Raw genomic sequence first — 15,618 nt, 5'->3', positions numbered from 1 at the left:
TAATTGAAGTTTGTTAATAGAGGATGCTGGGCAGCCAGCAAACAGAGCATTACAGTAGTCCAGCCTAGAAGTCATAAAAGCATGGACTAGCTTTTCTGCATCTGAGATGGATAGCATACTTCGTAACTTAGCTATATTTCTCAGATGAAAGCAGTTTTTGTGACATGGGAAATATGATTTTTAAAAGTTAAATTGCTGTCTAATATGACACCCAGATCTTTTATAGTAGAACTAACGCTAACTTTGTATCCCTTTAATTGTAGGTCGAGTTGTGAGATCTGCTGTGTACAGGATTTAGGCCCAATAAGTAATAATTCTGTTTTGTCTGAGTTTAAGAGAAGATAATTGTTGGTCATCCAGTCTTTAACATCTTTAATACACTCAGTTAGCTTGTACAGTTTAGACGTCTCGTCAGGTTTAGTTGAAATATATAATTGAGTATCATCTGCATAGCAGTGAAAGCTGATCCCATGTCTTCTAATAATGTCTCCCAGGGGTAGCATGTATATTGTAAACAGTAAAGGGCCTAAAACTGATCCTTGAGGCACCCCGTATTTTACTGGGCTGATTTGTGAAGGCTGTCCATTTATATTTACAAACTGGTAACGGTCAGATAAGTATGACTTAAACCATTGTAGGGCATGTCCCTGGACACCTGTAGACTTTAAGCGATTAATAAGGATACCATGGTCAATGGTGTCAAATGCCGCACTAAGATCGAGTAGAACTAATAGCGAGATGCACCCTTGGTCAGCAGCTAAGAGTAAATCGTTGGTTATTTTCACTAATGCAGTTTCTGTACTGTGATGAGCTCTGAAACCTGACTGAAACACTTCAAAAACATTGTTGGTCTGCAGAAAGGAGCATAATTGAGCAGAAACAACTTTTTCTAGTATTTTAGATATAAATGGAAGGTTTGAAATAGGCCTATAATTAGCTAAGTTGCTGGGTTCCAGTTGTGGTTTCTTAATAATAGGTTTAATAACAGCTAACTTGTAGGGATTTGGAACATGGCCTAAAGATAAAGAAGAGTTGATAATGTTAAGAAGAGGTTCTCCTATAACAGGTAGCAATTCTTTCAGTAACTTTGTTGGAATTGGGTCCAATATACACGTAGCTGATTTAGAGCTATTTATAATTTTGTCTAGCTCTTCCTGTTCTATGATTTTAAAGCACTGTAGGTTATTTAGATTCAGAGGCGTGTTTACTGGATCTGAATTATAAGTATAATTTATCTAACGTTCTATCTAACGTTCTATCTAACGTTCTATCTAACGTTTTATCTAACGTTCTATCTATCTATCTATCTATCTATCTAACGTTCTATCTACTGTATTTACTTATGAATTACAGGCAAAGTTCACGTATAAACCATTCTTGTTGCACAGGTATATTTTTAGCAATTGTCAAAAATACATTTGTATTTGGGTCAAAATTATAGATTAAAGTATAGAGCAAAATCATTATAAGTAAGATCATGTGAAGGCATTTGATAAACTTCCTTCTGTAATATAAACTATATCAAAACCTATTCTTCAAACATGTATATCAAAATGTAATTTTACATTATCCTATCCTAACCTCACCACTGTTTGCGTGTTCAGCGGTCTACTGCTTTCTGTGACCAAATAACATAGATTTGCATGTTCTTTTCTTTCAATGAGCTGGTAATATTGCAGTCTGTCTGTTTTAGGTGTCCTGAAGCCCCTCGACCAGAGTCTGTGCAGGTCTGTCAGCTGCCCTGTAAGAGAGACTGTATAGTGACACCTTACAGTGAATGGACAGACTGTCCAACATCCTGTGATTCAGGTACACCCATCCATCCTTATCTGTTTACCGTCCATCATCCTTCCATTGATCTGTCTGTTTGTTTGTTTGTCTACCTTTCATTGTGGTTTTCTGTTGTTTAGTCCATCCATTAATTGTTCCGTCTTTCTGTCTTTGTTCATCTGTCATTTCATCCATCCATCATTCTACCTATTATTCTAACACTCTATCTGTTTGTCATTCCATCCTTCCATCCATTCATCCATCAATTTCACTACCCCTCTGTCTTTGTGTCTATCTGATCATCAGTTGTGGCATCTGTCCTTTCATTGTATCTATTCTACAGTTCTGTCCGTCTGTTGTTCCATCCATCATTTTATCTTTTATATTATCATTCTGTTTCTGTCTGCCTGTCTGTCATTCCATCCATCCATCCATCCATCCATCCATCCGTTGTCTTCTATGAGTTCCATTCAATGCTTTTTCTGTCTGCTTATTTGATAACTTCTTGTTTCATTCATCCACCGTTCCATCTGACAGTCATTTCTTCCATAATTCCATCTGTCTTCCCTCCATCCAGCCATCATCTTTCAGGTGTTCCTTTCCATTCATTGCTCTTTATTTGTTTATCTGATCATCTGTTGTTTCATTCATCCGTCATTCCATCTGCCATTCATTCCATCTTTAATTCCATCTTTCTTTCATTCCATCCATCCATCCATCCATCCATCTCTCCATCCATTCGTCATCTTCCAAGTGTTCTATCCATTTCGTTCATTGCTATTTCTGTGTTTATCTGATCACCTGTTCTATCCATCCATCATTCCATCCTTCCATTCATAATTTCATCTGTCTTCCATCCATCCATCCATCCATCGTCTTCCAGGTGTTCCATTCCATTTATTGCTCTTTCTGTCTGTTTATCTGCTCACCTGTTGATTCATTCATCTGCCATTCCATCCGACAGTCATTCCTTCTGTAATGCCATCTGTCTTTCCATCTTTCCATCCATCTCTCCATCTATTTTTCATCTTCCAGGAGTTCCATCCATTCCATTCATTGCTCTTTCTGTCTGTTTATCTGATCACCTGTTCTATCCGTCCGTCATTCCATCCATCCGTCATTCCATCCTTCCATTCATAATTCTGTCTGTCTTCCATTCACCTATCTGTCCATCCCTCCATCGTCCTCCAGGTGTTCCATTCATTGTTCTTTCTGATCATCTGTTGTTTCATTCATCCATCATTCCATCTGCCAGTCATTCCATCTGTCTTTCATTTCATCCATCCATCTATCTCCATCCATTTGTCATCTTCCAGGTGTTCCATCCATTCCGTTCATTGCTCTTTCTGTATGTTTATCTGATCACTTGTTTTCTCCGTCCATCATTCCATTCATAATTCCGTCTCTTTCATCCATCCATCATATTCCAGGTGTTTCCATTCATCGGTTCTTCTTTCTGTCTACCTGATCACCTGTTGTTTCATTCGTCTGTCATTCCATCTGCCTGTCATTTCATCCATAATTCTATCTGTCTTTCATTCCATCCATACATTCATCCATCCGTCCATCTATTTTTCCTCTTCCAGGTGTTCCATTCATTCCATTCATTGACTTTCTGTCTGTTTATCTGATCCCCTGTTGCTTAATCTGTCTGTTATTCCATCCTTCCACCCATAATTCTGTCTGTCTTTCATTCCATCCATTTAATCATCCAACTACCGTCTTCTGTCAGTTTTGTCAGTTGTTCCACCCATTTCATTCATTGCTCTTTCTGTCTATTTATCTAATCTGTTGTTCTATTTGTCTGTCATTCCATCCATCCTTCCGTCCATAATTCTGTCTATCCTCCATCCATCCTCTGTTGTTCCAATGGCACCAATAGCTGATCTTGCTTCACCATGGCATTTTGATATAAAAATACACGTCCAAATTTAGGGGGCCAGAGGGGGGCCAAGCTTGTTGACACGGGGGCACCGGCCCGCCCGCACTCCAAAAGCCTCGCCCCCCCCCCGACCCAGGACCGCCACTGCTGTTGCTCCCTCTGTCCATCATTCCATCCATCTGTCATTCCATCCTTCCATCCATATTTCTTTCTGTCCTCCTTTCTATCCATTCATCTATTTATTGTTCTACCCCTCTGCCAGTATTTCTGCATGATATGAACTGAGTGTTTGAAATGACAGGTGCGAACGGACAGAATAAGCAGTCTCACTATCGAGTGATCATTCAGAGGCCAGCCAATGGAGGTCAGGAGTGTCCAGACACCCTTTATGAAGAGAAAGACTGCGCAGCTCCAGCTGTCTGTCCTGGTTACAGGTATATCTTTACCCACAAGTGCTCTTTCACATTTATTCACATTCAGTATAAACCTGATGAAAAGAATAAAGTTAGGACTTTACCAGACTGCTTCAAATGAGTTCATTTTCTAAAGCAGTGGCTCTCTCTATGTTTCTCAAGTTAAGGTGGCTATTTAGGATTTACAGTGAGCCAACTGATCAATATCTGCTGATAATATACTCAAATCGCTTGAAACTTGCAGGTGGAAAACGCACAAATGGCGTAAATGTCAGCTGGTCCCTTGGAGCATCCGCAGAGACAGTAAAGGAGCTCAGGAGAACTGTGGAGCAGGAATCCAGACTCGAGGTACTGTATGTCAGCTGTAATGCAAATTATCAGTAGTCCTCTTCAGTAGTCAGTAGTCTCTTGAGCCCTATCATACACTATACAGTAGGTGCAATGCAGCGTCAAGCACACCATAATTTACTAGTTTCAGCTCGGCGCAGGTATTATTTTCACAATCTGCACAATGTTGTTTAACCCCTTAACTGTACATGCATAGATTTAAGCTTGGCCTAATTTTAAAGACAGATGTCAGATTGTAGCTAACTTGAAAAGAAAAGTTCAAGAAGTTAAATAAAACTTGCGTGTCTTTTGTTTATGAAAATAATAAAACAATAAATGTATATTCTATTATATTACAAAAAAATTTATTTCACAAAACCTGTTTAACCTAAAATTTACTCGTTTTAAGCTAATGCACTAAACAAATTATGTTACAAATTTAATGTTGATCTCAAAAAATGTGCGTTCAGTAAATTTAGTTTGGCCGCAATACCACACATCACCAGATAACATTCAGTTTCCATTGGTGACCATACAAGGGCACGCCCTATGTTTTAAGGAATATGAACCGTATTTTTTCATACTTTTGACAATATTTGTAAAGTCGACATAAAATTCTAAAGGATTATGGAAAGTTTAGTTGTATTTTGTATTTGTTTGTTTGGCCAAATTTAATGTTTATTTAAAAAAAAAAATTAGCCTTCAGTAAATTTTGTATGGCCGCAATACCACCCACCACCACCAGATGACATTCAGTTTTCATTGGTTACCATACAAGGGCACCCCCTATGTTTTGAGGAATATGAACCGTATTTTTTCATACTTTAGACAATATTTGTAAAGTCGACATAAAATTCTAAAGGATTATGGGAAGTTTAGTTGTATTTTATTTGAAATCAGCCTCTAAACATCTAAAAATCATAATAATGTGGATTGCTGTAGCAAAGTAATGCTGTACAACTCAAAGTATTGTTGCAAATTAATAAATAACTGTTGCTCAGTAATATCCATCAAAATTCAGTCACCATATATGTAAACTAGAAGTGTTATGCTTGCAATTTATATATATATATATATATATATATATATATATATATATATATATATATATATATATATATATATATATATATATCAGAATCAGAATCAGTTTTATTGCCAAGTGTGCTTCACACACACAAGGAATTTGTTTTGGCTACAGAAGCTTCCAGTGTACATAAAGTGACAAGTGACAACACAAAATAAATATGAAAAAATAAACTAATAATAATAAAATAAGATAAACATTAAACAGATGCAGTTAGTGAAGAAACCTGGATGTTGAACTATGTGTACAGATTGTTATAAATATACAGGTTATAAGGTGCTGTGTACAAGTGCGAATGTAGAGACTATTGCATTGTATATTGATATACGGTGCTGTGTACAAGTGCGTATGAGAAAGTATTGCACATATTTATTGCACAGTAGGGGAATATTTAACTGTTCATAAGGTAATATATATAAGGTGTATATATATATATCTTGTCATGATTGCTTCATGCTTAGACTATAAGTTTTAAAGTATAATGTAACAGTTAAGGGGTTATAGCCAATGCATTTGCACCCATTTGTGCTCCCATGTGCATCGTGGTCTGAAAAGGTGTTGTGGTGCATAGTTGGTGTATTGCTAATTTGAGTCAAATGAAATAGACTGCCATTGACCAACTGAAAGCTGTTCTAAAAGGTTTGTCCCTATTCTCTCATAGAGTTATGGGTTTGTTTTGGGCACACCCACCATTCAGTGTTAACCTGTGCATACAAATTAGTAATGCTGCATCATGCAAATTACATTCAACACAGATTTCATGTGTTGTTGCCTCACAGCAAGAAGGGCGCTGGTTCGGCTGGGCCAGTTGGCATTTCTGTGTGGACTTTGCATGTTCTCCCTGTGTTGGCGTGGGTTTCCTCCGGGTGCTCCGGTTTCCCCCACAGTCCAAAGACATGTGGTATAGGTGAATTGACCCTTCGCTAAGCCACACCCGAAAACTGTCACACACCAATCGTGGCTAAGCAACTGTAGCTACAGTATGTGCAGGAGGTCTGTCAAGCTTTCGAGCAAGTAAAACAAGTCAAAGCCTTGTGCATATAGATTGTCCAAATCTGATTTCCAGTATCCTAAAAGTTTGGATGGGGTGGTGGAATTATTTTCCCTTTCCAAACCTAAAACCCAAGGGGAGACATGTCAGCATGGTTCAAGTTCTCTGAGGGGTGCTAAAAGGGCGGGGTTAGGTTCGTTTTGTTTTCGATATTCCTGACACATTCAGTGATAGCTGGCAATAACTCACACACCTCTTACCCTAAAAAGATCTAAACTGTGTTCTCTACAAAAATACAAAGCAGGTTATGTTTCCCAGCTGTCTTTTTCTTTTTTTCTCTCTCGATATTATGAGCACAGCTCCGTTTAAGCCCTCGCCATAGTAGTCATACTAATAGCAGTCATATTTCCATCTGTTTCAAGCTACGAATATTTGAAATTACATATCAACAGAACAAAACCGACATATGATCACAATCTGAGCACTTGCGATCAAAATACTTCACCCGCATCTGTTTTCAGTCATTTATAACCCTCGTGTTCGTGTCAGAGCTACAATTCACTGATGTTTTCATCGGTTTTTAGAGATTTAGCCATTGGTGATGACGTTATACTGGGTTAGTGTCTGCTTTTATATTTGGTGTCTGATTAATATTTGCTGGTAGGGAAAATCTATTTGTTCACTTCTGCTATTTATACTTTGATTTGCATTTCAATTTATTTATTTTTTCCACTTAACTGCAAATTAGAATAGAAACTTTATAAAGAGCACACAAACATACTGAGAGTTATAGGTGCTGTACATTGTTATTGGTCAATGATGCTAATATTCAGCACAAATCCATCAGTTTCCCCTTTCTGGCTGCTCTTTCTATGAATGAATTATGTAGACGCACTGTCCATGCGTGTTTCCCCGTCGGTTAGTAACGCTATATTTCATTGCACAAGTATTAATGTATCAGGCTTTTTGGCAAAAAAAAAGGGAAATCACGGTTTAATTTGTTATTATTAGATTATTTTTTATATTTCACCTGTCCTGCTGTGCATGAACTAAGCTGTTGTATGGTCAGTGTATGAGGCGACTAGGCTAACCTAGCTTCAATTTTGATTAAATTATTTTCGAATCGTTTGCGTATTACGTGGTTAATATACCCCTGAAATGTGTACTGCATTTCTTTTTTTCTCGGATATCTCACCTGTTCACCAAAAATGACTAATTATATCCCTGGGAATGTCTGACACCAGCTCACACATATTGTAATAGACGTGCCAGGCACAAAAGCTTGACAGGCGTAACAACAATAACTAAGGAAGGCGGGGTTTAGCAAAGGGTCAACTTGGTAAACAAAATTGGCCATAGTGTATGAGTGTGCGTGTGAACGTGAGTGTGTTTGGGGGTTTCCCAGTACTGGGTTGTGGCTGGAAGGACATCCGCTGCGTAAAGCATATGCTGGAATAGTTGGCGGTTCATTCCGCTGTGGCGACCCCTTATAATTAGGAAGGAAAATGAATGACAGATTTTGTGTATATTTGCGTATTTTCTTTGATCGGATGCTAAAGCAACTCAAACAGTGTTTGCAAAACACTCCAAAGATCTTCTGCAATAAGCATCATTTTGGTATATTATCTGATCTCTTCTGGAGTCTGTGAGTTTTTATTGCTTTATTTCAGAAACAGGCTAATTTGCATTCTGCTTTATTCCTCAGAGAATGTTGCTTTTAAAAAAACTATTATTTGCAATTGAAGTCTGCAATGTATTTGCATAATTGTTTTGTTCACTGTTGTTTTTGGATTCTTTCTTGCCTTTTTTTCTGAATCTTTTTGACATGTTTGTCAATCACAAGGCAGCGGAAGACTTGATTATGTATTAAACTGCTTTTGATGTTGGTCTGACAAAGGTTTTCATCACACTAGACTTGACATTTGCCCTTCAGTGCTTGTCAGGAGCAGAAACGATCCTTCAAACTCTTGATCTGATGGCTCTTGACAGTGAGGAAGGGCATCGTTGTGTTGGCGTCATTGCTCTGTTGAACTCTGTCGTCCCCCACAGTTTGACCTCATGGTTCCTGTTTACTTGTGCTCACGTCGTTGCCAACGTGACTGTGCGTCTTAATACCATAGATTACACAGCCTCCTCACACTGACAAGCAGAACAGACCTGACTTTACAGGTGTGCTAGAACTGAAAAGACTCCTGGAGAACTCCATTAATGTTAACTAGTAATACATTTACTTTGTGACAATCTTATTGGTGGTGCATAAATCAGTGATCGTATTGTAGCACTTAATTTTATATATTTTTTTTACCTATCATTTTTAATTTTGTATTTAACATTTATTTATATGTATACTGTGTGTATGTGTGTGTTTGTGTATATGCGTGTGTGTATATGTATATATATATGTATATATATATGTTTATATATATGCATGCATCAAAGTAAGATGTGTAATAATATTAACATGATTTTTCTACAATTGAAGCATGAGCACAAATTGCTTTGCATCTTATAAACAGAATTAAGCCTTAAAAACACACTCTGGACCACCCCTTTAAAATAAGAAACGGCTATTTTTCAGTTGTAATAATATTTCCCATTCACTGTTGTATAGGTTTACCTTCTTCTGGTGAGAAACCTGGAAATCCAGGTGGTTCTGGCACTGGGTTCTGTGCTCACACCTCTAATAAACAACTCAGTAACTGAATTAAATACAAACAACAGAAGAGTGATGCATCATTGAAGGTGTTCTCTGAGCACAGGGACTCTGTGTGCTCTCTGCGTGTGTGCGTGCATGTCTGTCTGCGTGTGTGCATTTGTGTGTGTTTTCTATTTGTCTGTCTGCGTGTGTCTGTCTCTGTGTCTTTCTCTGTCTGTCTGTCTGCACCCGTGTGTTGTTTTTCTGTCTGTGTGTTTTCTGTTTGTCTGTCTGTCTGTCTTCGTCTGTTTGTGTGTTTTCTGTCTGTATGTATGGGTGTGCACACTGTGTGTGTATTTTCTCTTCCTTTATGTGTGCATCCTCTCTCTCTCTCTCTCTCTCTCTCTCTCTCTCTCGTGTGTGTGTTCTCTGTTTTGTGTGGTGGTGGTGGTGGTTTTCTGTGTGTATATTTTCTTTTCTTAGTCTGTGGCATTTATAGTTCTGATGAGCAGTGTTGGAGAGTAACTGGTTACATGTAATGGCATTATGTAATTTAATCACAAAATAGATGTAACTAACTCGTTACTGTTACTGAGAAAAAATGTTATTAAATTAGTTACTTATGAAAATGTTACAGATTACAAATGGGCTTACATCTTGAAAAATTCTTAAAAAATCTGCAATATGTTGAATAATATTAATCTGTTGCTTTGCCTGTTTTTGATATGCATGATGCCTTTTGTTAAGGCCATTTAATAAAGCGGTGCTATTCTGCTATATCTACATTTCCTAGTAGTGTGGCGGTAGCGTCGTTACTTCCTAAATCAAATAGCTTTTTTGTAGTCGAGCAGCGCAGTAGCATCCACACAAGCTACATTTACTGATCGCGAATCGATAAGTGTCAGCACCGACATTCACAGAACTGCGAGGCCGGTATTTAGCCGATGAAAATAAAGCCATATGACGGCGAGATTAATGATTTTCTTCTTCTACCTGCTTTTCGGTGGTCAATAACAAACTTTTTGGTGCGTTACTGCCACCTCTCGCTCTGGTCGGTGCGGTGATGTCCCCAACCATTTAGGCTAACTATATATATATATATATATATATATAAATATATATATATATATATATATATATATATATATATATATATATATATATATATATATATATATATATATATATATATATATATATATATATATATATATATATATAGTTTACTGTAATAAAGGCTGAAGTATACTATGGTAATTACTATTAGTTCTTGATCGTTATACTACATTATGTAGTGTAATCTATTAATTAAGAGGTGTAACTATATATACAATATAATGCTCATTCCTAAATATTTTCCATTACTATAAATTGCTATAGTATTTTAAATATGTAACACCTGGTTTTATTGGATTTTTTTATACTATAATTTATTTCTGTTTGGTACAGCATATCATTTACAGTAAATAATTGAACTGAACAATTCTGCCTCGTATGTTTCATTGACAGTTTTATTGATCACTAACATATGATTGACTTGGATTCAAGTTGCTTCGATTTAAAAATGAAAATGGCAAAAATAGCTTAGATGTTTTTTTTTTTGTTTTTTTTTTGCAAATGCCACAAATCACCAAACTAAAATTTAGATTTTGTAACAACAATAAACACTGTTTTTGTAATAAGGTCTGGTTTTGTGGTGGCTGTACTTTAAAATGAAATTAATATAATCTTAATTCAAGTGATGAAAGATTTTGAAATTGTAACAGTAAACAGAGCTACGGACACACCTGCTTGGTATAAATGCTGGAAAATGATTTAGGTGAAAATATCTTTTAGAAACTTAAAAGTAAACAAAAATAATCAGATGTAATCAGTTACTTTACTTTTACTTTACTTTCAATTACTTAAAGTAATTGAAAAGGTAAACTACTTATTACATTTTAAATAGGGTAATTTTTAATCTGTAATCTATTACATTTCCAAAGACTCCCCAACATTGATGATGAGCTACTAAAGAAACGGTGAGGCCTTCAAGTAGATTTCTTCATTTATCATTATTATTATGGAGTGGCAGGAACTCAGGAATAGTTTGCTGTGTTTGACTGTACAGTGGAGCTCTTAGAAATGTGTATTCATCACAGTGGAGGAGGAAGTGTTTTCTGTTCTACTGTAAATACAGATTCTTCTTCTCTCTCTTTCTCACTTTGTGTGTGTGCAGCGGTTTCATGTCGTCAGCTGGACGGTGGTCTGGCGGATGTTCTGCAGTGTTTGCGCTCTGCCAGCAGTATGCCCGCGGTCAGCCAGCTCTGCCAGTTGCCGTGCAGAGACGACTGCCAGCTCAGCGGCTGGTCCCGCTTCTCCCCCTGCTCCTCAGACTGTGTGGGGGTCCGGACCCGCCGGAGAAACCTGCTGGGTAATAAACACACTGCACTTCCACCCGCTTCCAATGTTATCACTAGATTGAATGGGCGTTATCAGTGGTTATCAGCTGATTGATATGGGCCAGTAGGGGCCTTCTGCGCCTACTAGTATGCTCAGAAGGCTGTTATCATCCATCCACATGGTTAATCTGCTTTACTAATAGAGAAGATTCCAGATCAGTTTTGACATTACTGTGATGAGTTTAGGGTTGGGGTAGATGTTAATAAAATACAATAATTGGCAAATTTAATAAATAATATCAATAATTTTTGTTAACTTCCGGCCGCAGTCTTATGTGATCTATAGTTGATTAACCATGTAGATGGGTGGTGACAGCTTTCTGAGCCTACCAGCAGGTGCAGAAGGCCGCTATACTGGCCCATATCTACCAGGTGATAACTACTGATAACACCCATTCAATCAAGCGATTAAATTCGAATCTGCTGTTTTTAAAGGTTCTAACACGTAAAAAAAAAATAATAATAATTTTGAACCTGATATTAACAAATGTTCAGATGTGCGTGTGTCCTAGAAATGTATGCAAATTAGTACATAATTAAAACAATCCCTCATTTACACATTTTAGAAACATTATAATACAAAAAAAGTGTGTAATTCTTAAGTTAATCAATCAACTGTGGAAATATGGTGATAACATTTAGTTCATTTTTGAACCTACTCACACCTGCAGTGTCTTAAAGGGACAGTTCACCACATTTAAAATCATCATTTACTCACCCTTCACTTGCCACAAACCTGTGTGAGTTTCTTCAGTTGAACACAAGAAATTTTAAGATAAGATTTTTTTAAAAATGCTGAAAAATAGGTAACAATTAACTTCCATAGTTGGAAAAACGACAATTACGGAGGTCAGTGTTTTTACATGTTTCTAACTTTGGGGACTTTTGGCAGTATGTTGTCAATTACAGAGTGACAAACTCAGTAAAACCCTTTGATTCTAGCTGTACGTTCACACCGAAAGTGGCAAGAGCGTCAAAGTAGCCGGAAGTCATTCAATTTTATGATAATGAGCTATGATGCGGTTCGGCGGCAACCAATTAGAATGTAGAAGTCCACTGCTTGAGAGGTGTTCAGAGCACACAGTCACTGTGAACTTTGGTTCCGACCACAGTTGTTCCCAAGGGTTTGATTATTGCGGTCACTGGATTTCCAATTATTTGCAATGTTTTTATACATTAATGTTACATATAATTTATGTATTTTTTCTTTATTTTTTTCTTTATTTTTTTTTCTTAAAGGCAGGAATCTCTCATGCGACAATACAAAACAGTACTGCTGCTTCAGGATATTTCAGACATATGGACACATTTGATAATTAAGTGGAGCAAAGCCACATCACATGCAACTTGATTTTCCATTGTTGAATGAATTTGATAAAAAGTGCGTAACATTTTCACACTAGAAATACGTTTTATGCTGAAATGTAACTGATATGATATGCTAACGACCCCTTTAATTACCGGATCAATGTAGTGAATTTTGATGCTCAACAGACAGCGTTGTCGCCAGGGCGGCCAGAGCAAACTTTGTCGCTCTCACCGCCTTCAGTGTGAACGCACAATAACATGTAAAAAAAAAAAAATAATAATAATAGTAATTTTGAACCTGACTTTAACAAATGTTCAGATGTGTTTGTACTAGAAATGTATGCAAATTAGTACATGATTATTAAAACAAGGATTCTTTTGCTTATTTTAGAAACATTGTAATACAAAAAAGTTCATTTAATTCCCAAATTAATCAATTAAATGTGGGAATATGGTGATAACATTTAGTTAATTTTTGAACCTACTCAGCTGCAGTGTCTTAAAGCAGGGATTTCCAAACTTTTACTACACACGCCCCCCCCCCCAAATTTGTCCAATTTCACTCGTGCCCCCAGGCACCCCCCCCCTCGAGCCAAAATTATAATGCATGTGCAAACATCATTCACATATTACTTGCTGCGTTTAAAGTGTGTAGCATTAATCACATTGAAACATAAATACAGCTTACCTGATTCAATGTGATGGCTGAGCCTGTTTCTGTGAGGACAACATGCTAAACTGTGGTTGGATTCCAGACACAACTAACCGTAAATCATCTTCCGCTGTCAATAAGCGTGAGCCATAGCATACTTGCTTTTGATGTACGTACTTACAGAAAATGCTACTTCGCAAAGCCGATCACAGAGCCCTGACGGTGTGGTTGAGTCGAACATTGAGTATGTTTACATGGGCGACAATACCTTAATATAATTTTAATTAGACAATACTCTGATCAGAGTCTTCCATTTAAACAGCGAATTATTATTTATTTTATTTTTTTTGATTACCTTAATCTGACTAAAGTCACAACTGAACTAAACCTGCTGGACTAAGATGTGGAGTATGCATATATTAGTGGCATTATTGAAGTAAACACCGCAATCAAACTATTACCATCATGTAGGACTTTTCGATGCATTTTGTGACCAGATCCACACACACGGCTGTCAGTAAAGGACCACACACATACACACACATCACGAAATGCGGAGTTTTTTTTAACTTTCCATTCGACTTTCCATTAAAACAACACTCTTCCACCAGTCCTTACTTTTATATTCTCGTCTAATACCCCAGTTTGTCACGGTGACGTGAATGAAATGTTCATGAGTGAAAGTGAAACTTTAAACGAACTGCAGTAAAGTCAAAAAGTTCAAGATGAAACACCCAAAATTACATGAGCCTCTGCAGGAAACATGAATAGCCTGGTGACGCAACATTCAAAAAGTACTTCACGTAACACTTTACTTATATTATTGTCTTATTAAGGCAGGGGTCACCAATCTCGGTCCTGGAAGGGCCGGTGTCCCTCCAGGGTTTAGCGCCAACTTGCCTTAACACACCTGCCTGGGTGTTTTAAGTATACCTAGTAAGACCTTGATTAGCTTGTTCAGGTGTGTTTGATTAGAGTTGGAGCTAAAATCTGCAGGAAACCGGCTCTCCAGGAACAAGTTTGGTGACCCCTGTATTAAGGCAAACAACTGATGTCCATGTAAACATAGTCAGTATGTCTTCAAAGTAAGTGAAAGATCCAGAAGGGCATCCAGCTGATTTGATTCAGAAGGGCACTTTTTTTGTCAGACGACCCACCGGCTTGACTTTCATTCCTTCACCGTCATTCATTTTAAAAAGCACCCACTCCATTTTATTTGTATATATTTTACTGGAAAGCATTAACTCTACCGGTGCCTGATAGTTAGCTGTAGAGCTAACATTAATTATATTCCCTCTAGTGAACGCATAAAAATCGTAATCATAATTTACTCGAGTGGACTCCTCAATGTCTTGCGCCGCCCTTAATAGGTGTTGGCGCCACCCTGGTGGTGCGCGCCCCACAGTTTGAAAACTCCTGTCTTAAAGAGTCAGTTTCCCATTTAAATGATCATTTACTCATCTTTCACTTGCCATAAACCTGTTTAAGTTTCTTCAGTTGAACACAAAAGATATTTTGAAAAATGCTGAAAACTGGTAACCATTGACTTCCATCTTTGTTTTTCCTACTATGTAAGTCAGTGTTTACATGTTTCTAACATTTTTCAGAATAGCTTATTTTGTGTCCAACAGAATAAAAGAAACCACTTGAGGGTGTGTAAATGGTGAGTTAGTTTTCATTTTTTGGTGAACTATCCCTTTAAATCAGCTGCAAGACATGAGGAGGTTTAGACTTAATCATCCTCACTCGTTAGTGGGAGTAATTAGAGCTTTAATCAACACGGTCTTCCTTTGATTACAGGAAAGAGCAAGAAGAAGGATAAGTGTAAGAACAGTCAGATGTATCCGCTGAGCGAGACTCAATACTGTCCCTGTGACAAGTACAACGCGCAGCCGGTGGGAAACTGGTCTGACTGTGTCCTGCCGGAGGGAATGAAGGAGTGCGGACAGGGCTATCGATACCAGGCTATGGTGTGTTATGACCAGGACAACCGGCTGGTGGAGACCTCTCGCTGTAACAGCCACGGTGAGATGCTCTGCACTGAGCCTATAATTACTGTATTATACTAAAATCCCTTTAAGGCAAGTCATTTCACTCGGCGGCCGTCTTTGT

At 37.5% G+C, this 15,618-nt stretch overlaps 1 protein-coding gene across 1 annotated transcript in view; it reads left to right on the top strand.

Annotated features, from left to right (window-relative positions):
* LOC130243047 (thrombospondin type-1 domain-containing protein 7A) overlaps window positions 1-15,618 on the top strand; it is a 163,355-nt gene that overhangs the window by 85,202 nt on the left and 62,535 nt on the right. The window contains exons 12-16 of the mRNA XM_056475082.1: window positions 1,694-1,809; window positions 3,954-4,086; window positions 4,310-4,413; window positions 11,324-11,518; window positions 15,307-15,531. Coding sequence (XP_056331057.1) covers window positions 1,694-1,809; window positions 3,954-4,086; window positions 4,310-4,413; window positions 11,324-11,518; window positions 15,307-15,531 — 773 coding nt within the window. The remainder of the gene's footprint in view (window positions 1-1,693; window positions 1,810-3,953; window positions 4,087-4,309; window positions 4,414-11,323; window positions 11,519-15,306; window positions 15,532-15,618) is intronic.

Source organism: Danio aesculapii, chromosome 16, assembly GCF_903798145.1.
Source record: "Danio aesculapii chromosome 16, fDanAes4.1, whole genome shotgun sequence".
NCBI lineage: Eukaryota > Metazoa > Chordata > Actinopteri > Cypriniformes > Danionidae > Danio > Danio aesculapii.
Note: the sequence above shows the minus strand (reverse complement) of the source record. Positions and strands in the feature narration are given on the sequence as shown.